Source organism: Geotrypetes seraphini, chromosome 2, assembly GCF_902459505.1.
Source record: "Geotrypetes seraphini chromosome 2, aGeoSer1.1, whole genome shotgun sequence".
In the NCBI taxonomy this organism is placed as follows: Eukaryota; Metazoa; Chordata; class Amphibia; order Gymnophiona; family Dermophiidae; genus Geotrypetes; species Geotrypetes seraphini.
In genome coordinates, this window is record NC_047085.1 from 66,642,782 (window position 1) to 66,658,185 (window position 15,404).

General features: G+C 44.6%; 1 protein-coding gene across 2 annotated transcripts in view; it reads left to right on the forward strand.

Moving 5' to 3' along the window:
- PABPC1 (poly(A) binding protein cytoplasmic 1) overlaps positions 1-15,404 on the forward strand; it is a 200,111-nt gene that overhangs the window by 46,215 nt on the left and 138,492 nt on the right. For both annotated transcript variants that reach the window (XM_033933124.1, XM_033933123.1), the window contains exon 4: positions 12,548-12,663. In XM_033933124.1, coding sequence (XP_033789015.1) covers positions 12,548-12,663 — 116 coding nt within the window. The remainder of the gene's footprint in view (positions 1-12,547; positions 12,664-15,404) is intronic.

The following is a 15,404-nucleotide window of genomic DNA, read 5'->3' on the forward strand; positions in this document are numbered from 1 at the left end:
TCTACGCTTTTCCCCCCATACCACTTATCCACAGAGCGCTCCAGAAGATCAGACAAGAGGAAGCCTCAGTGATCTTCATCGCGCCCTACTGGCCGAGACAAGTGTGGTTCCCCTTCCTACATCGGCTGTCGACACAGCCGCCGATCAGCCTACCACTGCGACCGGACCTGATCACCCAGGACCAGGGACAAACACTACATCCCAGTCTGAAAACTCTAGCACTTACAGCATGGATGTTGAAAGGCTAATCCTGGACCCTTTCCACATGTCAACAGGGGTGACTGAGGTACTACTAGCAGCCAGACGCCCGTCCACTAGAAAATCATACAGGCTCAAGTGGAAAAGATTCCACATATGGTGTATTTCGAAAGGAGAAGACCCACTGAACTGCCAGGTCCCAACTGTACTCCAACACCTACTTAACCTATCCAAGAAGGGCCTCAGAACATCCTCCATACGGGTCCACCTGAGCGCTATATCAGCGTTCCACAGCCGCATTGAGGACAGGACCCTAGCCACACACCCGCTAGTGTCCAAGTTCATGAAAGGGCTTACAAACCTGCACCCGCCGCCCGCCACCCGCGTGGGACCTGGGCATCATCCTACACAGACTAACAGTGCACCCCTTCGAGCCTTTGGAGGAGGCGCCAATCAAATTCCTCACCTGGAAAGTAGTTTTCCTCATCGCCATCACATCAGCAAGACGCATTAGCGAGCTACAGGCACTGGTGACATACCCACCATACACACAGATCCTTCATGATCATGCAGTACTGAGAACTCACCCAAAGTTCCTACCAAAGGTAGTCTTACCTTTCCACATAAACCAAGCAATAGTACTTCCCTCCTTCTACCCGGGACCACATAACAACAGCACAGAACAACTCCTACACACTTTGGACTGCACCCGTGCACTCCGCCTATACATTCAACAAACACTACCCTGGCGGAAAGCAGCACAACTATTCGTCTCCTTTGATCCCAACAAACCGGGATCACCAGTGGGAAAACGCACTATTTCCAACTGGATCTCAAACTGCATCGCCTTCTGCTACGAGCAGGAGGGAGCATCCCTTGAAGAAAAGGCCACAGCACACCAACTAAGAGCCATGGCCGCCACATTGGCAAACCTCAGCAACACGCCACTCCAGGACATTTGCAGAGCAGCCACATGGTCTACCCCACACACCTTCACCAGACACTATTGTCTGGATCGCCCAATGCAGACCTCCAATGACTTTGGCCTGAACATATTACGATTGGTGACCAAAACAGACACAGCAAAGGGCACCAACACCTGAACTAGCCGATCAGGACTATTAGCCAAATCAGATAGAACAAACTGTCAGCAGATTACTTTCTGCCATGTTGGCACAATTTGCACTGTTTGCACAGGTTAGCACAACTTGCACTATTGGCACATGTTAGCACAAGTCGCACTGTTTGCACATGTTAGCACAAATTTGCACAGTTACTTGTTATAATCGCATCTGTTATTGAGATACATACTCTACCACGTTGGTAAGAAAGAAAGTGTTGGTCCAGTTCTGAGGACCAAAATAAAGTTCCTATTGTTTACAACACATAACCTCTGACTGGTCTCAGTAATTGGGGTTTTATCTCTGTCCCTCACCTGACTTTTATGCAGCCTCACCCTACCGCAGCAAGGTAGCGGAGATGCAGAGGGGACCATCCCCTGATGGGGACCCCGTCCTCTTACACCCTCTGCCCTCCGCAGCTGGAGAGTCACCAAAAGTGGGGCTGACTTATACTGCTTGTCCATGGAGAAAGCGAAGTTACTTACCTGTAACGGGAGTTCTCCGTGGACAGCAGGATAAGTCAGCCACACTGACCCTCCCTCCTCCCCTAAGGGGTGACACTGCAATAAGACTCAAGCTATGGAAATCACTGGATTAAATGAGGGACAGCACAGGTATATATAGGGCTACCCGCACATGCTCAGATGAGGCTCCCAAAGCCTCACCTGAGCTCTAGGAGAGCAAATCCGAATTGGGGACGTAGATGACGTCACCAAAAGTGTGGCTGACTTATCCTGCTGTCCACGGAGAACTCCCGTTACAGGTAAGTAACTTCGCTTTCCTGGCTAAAGCGTTAGCCTATTCCATTTCTGGTCATTGTATACTCTGGATCAGACAGTGGCCTTGTAATTCCACATCTAAAGCTACTCTTGCCAGACTCCCTTCTAAAGGGACAGTTATTTGGTAAAGGCTTGGATGGCCTCATGAATTCTGTGGTGGATTGTTCTAAGATCTACCTGATAGCAGCCCTAGAACCTTTATAGGCTCAGCGCTCTAATTTTCATAGATCCTGGCACTCCTGCCAGTATACCAGTTCTGCATCGCAGAGATCCTACCAAGGCTACCAACAGAGGTTCTCGGGGTTCAGACGTAACCAGTCCTCCTCCTAAGATGCTCCATCTATCAAGAAGTTGAAATGATGCCAGGCTGGGAGCGGCTCCTCTGCATATTAGGGGCAGGCTCTCAGCGTTTCTTCAGGCCTGGGTTCGGATTTCATCCAAACTGTTGGTTCTGAACATCATTGAGTATAAGCTGGATTTGCCCATCCTCTGACAGATTGGTTTGTGGACTCGCCCGTGAGACACCTGGAGAAGGTTCAGGCCACTGTGAGAAGGATGCTTGATATTTGGCCCATAGAGCTGGTGCCATCTGAACACTCAGGCAGATACTTCGTGTACTTTATCGTGCCAAAGCAAGGCTCAGACGATTGGAGAGCCATCCTGGACCTTATTCATGCCATGCCATGCTGGACCTTATTCATGCCATGCTCAGCGTTCTGCGATTTTGCATGAAGACGGTTCGATAGGTCATAACGGCAGTGACCCCGGGAGAGTTCCTGGCCTCTCTAGATCTGACAGAGGCCTACTTGCATATTCATATTTTCCCAGACCATAGGAAGTTTCTCAGGTTTCATGTCCTGGAAAATCATCAGTTTTCAGCTCTACCCTTTGGCCTGGTGACAGCTCCTTGCACCTTCATCAGAGGTCATTCATTTGGGCTGCAAAAACCCAAGGGAATGGTACAGTTTAGGAGGTGAAGAACTAATGTGCACGACAGAAGAGTGGGACTTGGATGTGATTGTATGTGATGATGTTAAGGTGGCCAAACAGGTTGAAAAAGTGACTGCGAAAGCTAGAAGGATGCTAGGGTGCATAGGGAGAGGTATGGCCAATAGGAATAAGGAGGTATTTTTGCCCCTGTATAAGACTCTGGTGAGACCTCATTTAGAATATTGTGTACAATTCTGGAGGCCACACCTTCAAAAAGATATAAAAAGGATGGAGTCAGTCCAGAGGAAGGCTACTAAAATGGTGCTGTATACCTTTGAGCAAAAACTTTTGAGCAAAGGTGGGAGAGGGGAGATATGATAGATGTTTAAATACCTACGTGATGTAAATGCGCATGAGTCCCTTTTATTTGAAAGGAAGCTCTGGAATGAGAGGGCATAGGATGAAGTTAAAAGGTGATAGGCTCAGGAGTAATGATGGATGCCAGTCTCCTTCGCCTCAGAGAGTGCTGTTATATGTCTTTCCTCCTTGGCCCAAGATAAGCCAAGTCATTCGACAAATTGCAGTTCATCAAGGAAGTGTCACTCTGGTGGTGCTGGATTGGACTCACAGGTCATGGTATGTAGATCAGATGTGGCTTCGATTGGGCCACACCCTCAGGTTGCAGGTACATCCAGACCAGCTTTCTCAGGGTCTGGTATGCATGGAGGATCCGGATCACTTTGCTCTTAAGGCATGATTATTGAACACAGAGTGTTAGAACATAAAGGTTATTCATGTGGCAGTTATTGCCACCCTTTTCAAGTCTAAGAAGTCGACTACCATTTCTGCCTATGCTAAGATGTGGAGAACTTTACAGCATTGGAGCTTCAAGGAACATGTGATTCAGGCCAGCAGCGTGCCGGATTTTAAAAGGAAATGGGATACACATGTGGGATCTCTAGGGGGTAAAAAATGTAGAGGGGATACACATGTGGTATCTCTAGGGAGGTAAATTCAAGGGGGTGGGGTTGTTAGAGTGGGCAGACTTGATGGGCTATAGCCCTTTTCTGCCGTCATCTTCTATGTTTCTATGTTCTCAGTTCCAGTGTTGACCTTTCTCCAGGTGGGCCTTGACAAGGGCCTTACCGTGGCTTCCCTTTGGGTCTAGGTCAGTGGGCTCTCTTGTTTCAGGGCTCAGAACCGTAGACCTATGCTGGCATCTCATCCAGACATTTTGAGATTTCTGAAGGGTGCTTTCTGCATTAGACCACCGATCAAACCCCCATTCCCTTCTTGGGACTTCTTGGGCTCCGTTTGAGCCTCTGGAAGGCGCATCCCTCTTGGACTTGATGCATTTTTTTTCTGATAGCAGTGACATCTGTGAGACGAAGTCGTAGAACTCCAGGCTCTTTCTTGTTGGGAGCCTTTTCTTAGAATCTCAGAGACAGGTGTTTGCTTCCACATTGTTCCTTTCTGCTAAAGGTGGTTTTAGCATTTCATGTAAATCAAGAGGTCCATTTGTCTTATGTTTCAACCTACAAGTTCTAGGAAGCAGGGACTGTCTTTTGATGAAGTTGGACATGAGAAGAATGCTTCCTTGCTTTCTAGAGGTCACCAATGAGTTTAGACTCTCTGACCATCTGTGCTGACTCATTTGTCTAAGCGTGGTACGCCTGTTTCCAAGGCCACAATCTCCAGATGGAACCTTAAAAGTCCTCCAGAGATTTGTAGAGCCGTGACTTGGTCCACACTACACACCTTTGCAAAGTTTTACAGGGTGGACGTTGCAGCACAAGAGGACTCTGCATTTGGTGCTCCATATTACGGGCCGGTGTAGTCAGCCCGCCCTAGATTCCTTGGTCTCGCTTGTCCTTACTTTGATAATATCTTCTCCAGTAGATAGGTGTGTCATTCTAGACTCTCGTCCTGTCCTGCATGTGCCTGCACACTGTCTCATTCTGTTAATGCTTTTTCAAGCTGTGTCTTGGTTGCCAGTTAGCTCTTTGGGTCCTGAAGAATACTGTATAATAGGTTTTAGCATCTCCAGGGGTTCTACCCCTGAGCTCCTTTGATGCTTCTGTTGTCTTTTGCTAGTTCATTACATATTAGTGTTTCTATGTTAGCGCAGAACAGTTGTGTTGTTGAACCCTCGCTTTCCTTACTTCACATATTTGGATGGAGCTCTAGCATTCTAGGGTACTAACTGCAGGTGGCAGTAGAACTGACACTGAAGTAGGAGGGACACTGAAAAAATATGGAGTGGATTCCTTCTGCAGATAGCTCACAGTCATGAGGAGATACCCACTTATCTAAAATAGCACACCTATCTACTAGATATTATCAAGGTAGAGACATAATCTCTCTTGTAAATCCACACTTTATTCCTGGAACCTACCCTGTGAGTTGCTGATTCGCTGATTGCCTGACTCAATAAGTACCGACAAGTTGGACTTCTGATTCTTTGATCAGCCTTTCCAAGATTAACCTCCGTCATTATCGTGCACTTTATCCTGGGGATCTTTCGTTGTTGTGCCCCACATTGTTAGCTCACACTGCGTCTCCTCGATTTTATGGTTTATAATGTTTACGAAATCTGTTTATTTGATCATGATTATTATGAAGTGTTATGTTATGAGCAGATTAGACTTTTTTCTCTGGGAATATCCCTGTACTCCTCCCCTTTCTATGTCCTATACACTTATGACTGTTTTTGTATCAACTGGAAGTCAGAGGGTAGTCCTGAGGTAAGAGAGGAGGATCAAAAATATGTAAATTAAGTTTCCTACAAGAGATCTTGTTAGATGGGATGGACTATTCGTCCAGGAATAGTGTGTGGATTTACAAGAAGATTAGCAAAAGTAAGAACCTCTTTCCATCTTATCCCGTGTATATAGGTAGTATTCTCCATTCTGTTACATCCACTCAAGAATCCATATGTATGATGATAAATCTGTTCCCAAGAAACTGGACTTGCAGAAGTGTGAATACTTATAGCTTTCAGCATCTCCATCATGGAGGCAGAGCCCAGAATCCCCTTTCATTTTTTCTTCTGCAAGCAAACTGTGCAGCGGTGTTATGATCTGCTTTGCTTTGTTTTCTTTTTGGCCTAAGGTGGTTTTTTCCTGAGGCTTTAGTGTCCCGAGACCCCATTCTTAGCAATCCTCTTCCTGGGAAAGGGCACAGGTTCCACTGAGTCAGTGCAAGCCTTCATATGGACCTGGAAGGCCAGCCTGCTGTGTGTGTCTTCAGGGCTCGGAGACTGTTTCTCTGGGAACTTGCTCACCACCTGAGTCAGTGGCTTGAGCGCGGGCTGTGGATGCAGGGCATCGGCTGCATAGTTTGCTCACCCTGTTGCGCTGTGAGGTTCCATGGATGTCGATACAACTCGCATCCCATAGATTTCTTGGTTTGGAGTTTGATTTGGAAGCACCTGAGGCAGAAAGTCCTTTCCCTCTCTCCAGCTGCACTGAAATAGCTGATAGCCAAGTACTTCCGCAGAACTGTGAGTACAGCCCTTTTATTTCCTATGGGAAAACAGGGGTGAATCTGAAAATCTCAATTTTGAGGGTTTCTGGGGTTAGGGCTTAGGTCTCCTACCTCCAAAACCCTTTTTTCTGTGTTTTTTAATTTTCCAAGTCTCCACGAGCCATTTTTGTCAAGATTTTACTGGCGGCAGCTATCTTGGATTTCAATCGATCTTTTTTTTTTTTCAAAAGCCTCTAGCTATCTCAAAACCTCTTAATTTTGATTATAATTGACTGGAATGGGCTCCTCAGGGTGTGTGGACACCGTTACTTGTAAAAATTGTCCACATGTTCATGTGCCACAGTGCATGCAAGGGAGGGACAGGAGCTTCATGCTAGAGAATGACACGGTGACAAAATTCATCACCGTTCCCGTCCCCGTGGATAACTGCGGGAAATAATCCCATGTCATTTTCTGTGTCTATTTCAACCTCGGTCCTTCTACACCAGCATTCTTCAAAGCATAGCTTGCGGGTCAGTGGTTGTGCCCAATTATACTCTGATTCTTCCCTCTTTCCTTAAAGAATGACATGAAGATGGTTTCCCGCGGTAATCCACGGGGACGGGAACGGTGATGAATTTTGTCACCGTGTCATTCTCTACTTCATGCTTAGCCCCATCCATGTCCTCCAGGGCTGGTGAACCGCTGTGGGCCCAAGAAATGAGTAAGAAGTCCCATCCGGATCCCCTATCTTGCAGTGATGCAAAGCAGAGGTTTATGAAGTCCGCAGAACCCACAAGAGCCCAGTAGGAGGCTCTGCAGGCTTCATTTGCTTACCCTACATAAATCTGATATGGAGAGCTTTTCTGACCAAACCAGCTCAGCACAGCCTACAGGCCCACAGCTGTTGACCCAGGGAGCATCCTTTCCTCCAATGTCTGTCTGCTTCTCAGTTGAGAAAGCCAGGCCTTGGCTCCAGTGACACTTCAGATTCAGACTGGCTGGATTGGGGTCTTGTAGTTGAGAAGCCTCCATGGCTTTTGACCAGGGAAATGACCCTCAGATCATCTACCTCTTCAAGTTAGTCCTCCACTTTATTGCTGATTCTATTAAAGAACTGAAGTTGGAGGCTCCAGCCTCCTCTTCCCAGTGCATTGTCATGAGTAGTTCTAATGCTCAGACCTCCTTTTTTTTCCCATGCATCTGGACATTATGACACTGGTTAAAGAACTGTAGGAGACCCCAGAGGAGTCCCTGAGGGTTGCCAAGGCCATGTCCAGACTTTATCCCATGGCATCGGAGTTCCAGCAGCTATTTGACCAGCTGGAGGTGGATTCGGCAGTGGCTCAGGTCACTAAACATATGGCTCTCCCGAGTGAAGGTGGTGTTATGCTGAAAGATGCTCAGGACCACAAAGAGGACATGATTTTGAAAAAGCAATTTCCAGTGCATTAGGTGTGTCATTCTGGACAAGTGGGTTATCTCCCCATGGCTGTGAGCCATATGCAGAAGGAATCCACTGTGGATTTTTTCTGTGTTCCTCCTACTTCACTGGGAGATCTACTGTCACTTGCAGTTTCTGTTCTGCATGCGAGTCGGAAGGAGTGTTTCTGTTCTGCTCTCTCTCTTATTTTATTTGGTGTTTTCAGTGCTTGGAGCTTTCACCTTGGTTTCAGCTCTTCTTGTGTAGAGAAGAAAGCAGACTCTGGTCTGAAGCTCACAAACCAATTCCTGGTGATGCCTGTTAGCCAGCCTGCAGATTTATTTTTGGAGCTCAGGGCCATCCCTGTTTTTAATCCTGACCTACTGCTTAGCAGGGGTTCAAGTGTAGGCTATTAGTCATCTATAAGAGGCTCAGCAGTGCCTCGCAGGGTGCCAGCTGCATTTTTTGTTCCCCCCTCCTTTTGTTAGCACATTCATCGATATGCAGGGGTGGAGGTGCGGTCAAACACTGTGTCTGACTGGCAGCCTGAAGATCAGTGTTGAAGAGGCATTTTCAACATGAGGCAGCGATTCTTCTCCTTTCCAGCTACTGTAAAGAGCTGAGGTAGGCTGCAGCACATTGCTAAAACAGGTCACAGTGAATAAGGTTGTTTTATACAAATTCATTGTTCTAATTCTTGTTTTCTAAATTACAGAGCAGAACAGAATAGTGTAATGTATACGGGGTCATTCCCCATTCCCCTTCTTTATAAGAACATAAGAATAGCCTTACTGGGTCAGACCAATGGTCCATCAAGCCCAGTAGCCTGTTTTCACAGTGGCCAATCTAGTACCTGGCCAAAACCCAAAGAGTAGCAACACTCCATGCTACTGATCCAGGAAAGCAGTGGCTTCCCTCATGTCTTTCTCAATAACAGACTATAGACTTTTCCTCTAGGAAATTGTCCAAACCTTTCTTAAAACCAGTTATGCTATCTGCTCTTACCATAACATCTGTCAACGTGTTCCAGAGCTTAACTATTCTCTGAGTGAAAAAATATTTCCTCCTATTGGTTTTAAAAGTATTTTCCTGTAACTTTGAGTGTCCCCTAGTCTTTGTAATATTTGACGAAGTGAAGAATCGATCCACTTATACCCATTCTACCCCACTTGGGATTTTGTAGACTTCAATCATATCTCCCCTCAGCCGTTTCTTTTCCAAGGTGAAGAGCCCTAACCTTTTTAGTTTTTCCTCATATGAAAGGAGTTCAACCCCTTTATCATCTTGGCCGCTATATCTTTATTGAGATAAGGAGACCAGAATTGAGCACAATACTCTACATGGAGTGATAGAGGATTATAACATTCTTAGTCTTGATAACCATCCCTTTTAAAATAATTCCTAGCATATTGTTTGCTTTTTTGGCCACTGCCGCACATTGGGCAGAAGGTTTAATCGAATTGTCTACAATGACACCCAGATCCTTTTCTTGAGCGCTAACCCCCAAGGTGGACCCTAGCAATCTAGTAACTGTGATTTGGGTTATTCTTCCCAATCTGCATCACTTTGTATTTGTCCACATTAAATTTCATTTGCCAATTTCCTAAGATCTGCCTGCAATTTTTCACAGTCTGCATGCGTTTTAACAACTTTGAACAATTTAGTGTCATCAGCAAATTTAATCACCCCACTTGTTCCAATTTCCAGATCATTTATAAATAAGATAAATAGCACCGGTCCCAGTTCAGATCCCTGTGGCACTCCACTGTTTACTCTCCTCCATTGAGAAAAATGACCATTTAACCCTACCCTCTGTTTTTTTATTCGATAACCGATTCTTAATCCACAACTGAACTTTCCACCTATCCCATGACATCTTAATTTTCTCATGAGCCTCTCATGAGGAACTTTGTCAAATGTTTTCTGAAAATCTAGATACACTATATCAACTGGCTTACCTTTACACGTGTTTATTCATACCTTCAAAGAAGTCAAGCAAATTGGTGAGGCAAGATATCCCTCGGCTGAACCCATGCTGACTGTCCCATTAAATCATGTTTGTCTACGTGTTCCATAATTTTATTTTTTATAATTGTTTCCACCATTTTGCCTGGCACTGAAGTCAGGCTTACTGGTCTGTAATTTCACGGATCTCCCCTGGAACTCTTTTCAAAAATCGGTGTAAGGTTGGCCACCCTCTAATCTTCAGGTACTACAGACGATTTTAGCAACAGGTTACAGATCAATAACAGCAGGTCAACAATTTCATGTTTGAGTTCTGTAAGTACCCTGGAATTTATACCATCTGGTCCAGGTGATTTATCACTTTTAAGCTTTTCGATTTGGCTTACTGTGTTTCCCTGAAAATAAGACACTGTCGTATATTAATTTTGGGCCCAAAAAAAGGCACTAGGGTAGGTCTTATTTTTTTTTCATGTACAATGATCATCTCTTCCTTCCTCTCTTCTATCCCAATTCTTCCTATTTCCTTTCTCTCCCCCACATGTGCAGCATCTTTCCTCCCTTCTCACCCATGCCCTTGTGCAGTATCTTTCTATGCCTCCCTCCCTTCCATCCCTCTGTGCAGCAGAACCCTTGAAGCTTCTATCCCTCCCTTCCTCCCATCCCCCTGTACAGCATCTTTCTATCCCTCCCATCCCCATGCTGCCACACACACACCCTCGCTGACCCTTTCATCTCTCCCTCCCGGCCTTCTCATGCCGGGCGTTACTCTGCCGCGTTGCTGATGACATCATTAGTGATGTGGCAGAGGAACGCCTGGGCATGAGAAGGCTGCGATGCAGCCTGTGCTGCCATTTGTTACCAAGTATTTCGGTCGGGGTTCGGATGGGAGAGAGAGAGGTTCAGCGGGGGAAGCGCTGCTGCCGGCGACTGGGGCTTATTTTCAGGGGTAGGGTTTATATTAAGACCTACTCTGAAAATCATGGCTAGGGCTTATTTTCAGGGTAGGTCTTATTTTTGGTGAAACGGTAGTACATCTTCTAGATTCACCGAGATTTTTCATTTGCTCCGTATCATCACCCTTAAACATTTCCAATTCGAGTAGATCTCTTACATCTTCTGTAAAGACCGAAACAAAGAATTAATTCAGTCTCTCCACTATGGCCTTATCCTCCCTGACTGCCCCTTTTACTCCTTGATCATCTAACGGTCCCATGGATTTATTGCTTCTGATGAACTTAAAAAAAAGTTGTTGTGAGTTTTTGCCTCTTTTGCAAGTTTCTCTTCATATTCTTTCTTAGCCTATTTTATCAGTTCTTTGCATCTAACTTGCCAGTGCATGTGTCTTCTCTTATTTTCGTAATTCGGATCCTTTTTCCATTCTTTAAAGGATGTTTGTTTGTTTTTTCCACTATGATAGCCTCTTTCACTTCACTTTTTAACCATGCCAGCTCTCATTTCCTCTTCTTTCCACCTTTGTTGGAATACATATGGTCTGGGCTTCCATGATGGTATTTTTTTTTTTTTTTTAATTCTTTATTCATTTTTCCATCTTACAACAAGTGCACAATACTACATCATATTAACTTTTACATATCACTTGATATTCATACAATTATGATTTTACATACTTGAATTTATTCTCCCCCATCCACACTTCCCACAAATAATTTAATTCAAAATATCATTTATATATTATATTTCAATCTATTAATCAGACCTTTAAAAGAACTATTTACCCTCCCCCGTCCCCCTACATTTAAATGTACTTTCATTAGGAAAATGATGTCTATTCATTGCAATAATTTTTTAATGGCCCCCAAATCTTTTTAAAATTATTATAATTCCTTTTTTGTATGGTAATTGATCTTTCCATTTTATAAATATGACATAATGAATTCCACCAAAATATGTAGCTAAGCCTATTGTAATTTTTCCAATTGTTGGTAATATGTTGTATGGCGACTCCTGTCATAATTAATAAATAATATCCATGCCTGGTTTACAGTCCTAATCTTTGCAACTGATCCTTTTAGCTTCTTTTTAACCATTTTTCTCATTTTATTATAGTTGCCCTTTTGAAAATTAAATGCCACTACAGTAGATTTCTTTTGCGATGTCACTCCTTGTATCGGTTCAAATTTGATCACGTTATGATCAATGTTTCCCAGCAGACCCAACACTGTTAACTTCTGTACTATGCCTTGCATTCCACTAAGGACCAAATCTAAACTAGCTCCCCCTCTTGTGGGTTCCTGGACCAGTTGCTCCAAGAAGCAGTCATTTATGACATCTAGGAATTTTACCTCCCTAGCACTCCCTTTTTCTTTTCCAGTGGAGCTTGATTGCTTTGGGACGTAACTGAAAGGGGACTCTGGGTTCCGCCTCCATAAGGGAGGTGCTCACAGCTGTAAGTATTCACACTTCTGCAAGTTCAGTTTGCAGGAACAGATTGATCACTGTATGTATGGACTACTGAAAGGATTAACATTATCCAGGTAAGAACCTAATCTTTCATTTCTCTCCTAAGTAGATTTCTCAGTTATGGAGCTCATGCTTTTTTGAATAAATGTTAGTGGCTAACTAGTCGAGGTTATTAAAATAACTTATATTTAGTATATTGGATAAAATTAGCAGAGTAGTGTTTCATTTATAATTTTGCCTTATAGGTGGTTTGTGATGAAAATGGATCAAAGGGCTATGGATTTGTTCATTTTGAGACTCAGGAGGCTGCAGAACGAGCTATTGAGAAAATGAATGGTATGCTTCTTAATGACCGCAAGGTGTAAGTATGCAATTAATATTTTTTTCTGGGATCTTTAAACAACAATATTGTTTAGACTTTTGGAAGACAATTAAGTTGAGATGGTGTGTTCCTTGAAATCTGAGATTTGGTCCATACTAGCTCTAGGAAATGTGGTATGGAGATAGTTGGTGAGAACTGTTCATTTTAGTTGCTTCTTATTGGATATTTGGTTTTTCTTGTACAATCCCACTATATTCCTGGACAAGTGGGTAGTCAATCCCATCTCACAAGATCTCTGGTAGGAAGCTTCATTTACATATTTTTGATCCTCCCTTCATATCTCAGGACTGCCCTCTGACTTCCAGTTGTCTTCCTACAAGTGAGATAGTAGGAGATAGTCTTTCTGCTTGTGGGGGGATGTTTGTTTGTTTGTAACTTCAGTATTTTCACAGATTTGTGTTTTTGTGCTGCAGAGATTCCACACGGGGATAGTTCTGACCGTGGGAGATCGCAGACTTTACTGGCAAAGTCTGTTTCCGGGGGTTGGCTGCTTTGCAGTACACCCAGTTGGACAGCCTGCATTCACTGATTGGAGCTCAGGGACCGTTCCTTGGGAGCTTAGCTCCATGGCGGTGTGTCCAGGATCGGGGCTGACTGAATTCCTCTACCCCTTCACGTGTATACCATTTCTGGGTGAGCTGGAGGTCTCCTACTGAAGCATTGTACCTGAGAAGGCCAGCAGTCAAGGTTCCAAGGCTTTTTGAGGCAGATGATCTCCCTGTAAGCTGTTTTCAGCTTCTATCTTGCAGCTCCCAGCACACAGCATGGCACAGTGAATAAACAGGCCAACAGCCTGTAAGATCGATTTGGGGGGGGGGGTCTCTAGAGATCCTAATATTGCTGGGTTTTATTATTCGATTTAAGTTTCCCAGCTGTTTTATTATCAAAATCACTCCCATAGTGGCCATCTTGGATTTTCCCGATTTTGAAGTAAAAGCTTTTATCTGCCTGAAAACAGTTTGTTTTTGCAAGACAACAGATCAAATGGATGACTCAGGGCAGGATACCTCAGATTCATGTCCCGTTTGCAGCAGATGGCTGTCTGGCGAGCATCCATGTTCACATGTCCAAAAAGTCTGAAAATTGGGCTGGGGAGCAGCACAAGTGAGTGCCTGGCAAATTGCAGCCACAATTCTGGACCCTAAGCCCACAAAAACTCTTAATTCAGAGGAGGCGACTGCCCACCAAGGTCCTGGATTTTCCCCGGAATTTTTTTAATATGCTGTTTCTGGCTTATCTAACCAATACTAATTTGCCTAATACGCCTACCATGGCGCCTATGTTGGGGTGGAGGTGGGGCCCTTTCTTCTAGGGACATGTGTCCCCAGCAGCAGGGCCATGCGCAGTCTGGGGACAAACCACCTACAGATAGCCAGATGAAGTCCTCATGCCTTTGCTTTCTCAGACAGGCACTTCCAAAATGGGGAATTTGGCTGCAGTCGTGAATCACCAGGACCAAGTCTGAGTGAAGCTCCAAATCTTGGGGAGGTCCCCATTGCGGAGACTACTGAAACCTTCTACTTTGATAGGGATTATTTTGGAATCTCTTCAGGAATTGAAATTGGAGATAGTCAGTTCTTGACAGCGCAGTGATTTATTTGAATAGCAAGAAGCCACAGTCTTCCTCTTTTCCTGATCATCAGGAGCAAAGCTGCTCCTGGATCACTGGGAAGTACTGTGGGTCCTCTGAGAATTGGGAAATGTTCGACCTGATAAGGAGGATCATTTCTTCCACAGTCTTCTCAAACCAGGAAGAGAAGGATTGGATGGTGTAACTGTGGCCACAGGAGGGACTTTTCTGTCTTTTCTCCGTGGCCCATGATAGGCCGTCGTCTGAGAAGAATCAAGACACAACAGGGTCATGTGATTCTAGTGGCACCTAATAGGCCAAGGCGCCCCGTGGCATGCCAACTTGGTTTGTCTGCAGCTGGATTAGAGTCTCAAACTTCCCTTTTATTCACATCTTCTCACGCAGGGGCCCATAGCCCTGCAGGATTCGGACTGCTTTGATCTTCTGGAGTGGCTCTTGAGCGTGCAGATCTCATGCACAGAAGTTAATCGACAGGAATCATTGCTACCATCTTGCGCAGCCCACAGTTTCCGAACTTGGCTTTGTCCTGCAGAGAACCCATTTTTCAAATTACGGAATCAAGCATGCTCCCACACTGTCCCCTCCTTTCTTCTGAAGGTGGTCTCTGGTTTCTACATCAATCAGGAAGTGGGATTGCCAGCCTATACACCCTCAGGTTTGAGCAAACGTGACAAGGTATTTGAATTGCTGGATTTGTGCAGGCTTTTGCTGAGGTACTTAGTGGTTGCAAACAAGTTTCACTGTCCGATGATCAGTTCGTGCTGGTTGGTGCAGCCCATAAGGGCAGACCAACTTTGAAAGCCACCATTTCCAGATGGATGTGCATGGATAGTTCATTCACCTATATTGGAGCCAGGCAGCGGCCTCCTTTTTTGATAATGGCTCACTCTACACAATGTTGCTTCCTCGTGGGCAGAATCTTTGGCGGTTTCCCGCTGCCACTCGGTCCTCCTTGCATATCTTTTTATTTTTTTTTCCCCCAGTTCTTTATTCATTTTTTCATCTTACATCAAGAACACAATATTACATCAATTGAATTATATACATCACTTGAAATTCTTTCTATATATCATCTTAAATACATAAAATAACTCCCTCCCCCACCCACCCTTTTCATAAATATTGTAAT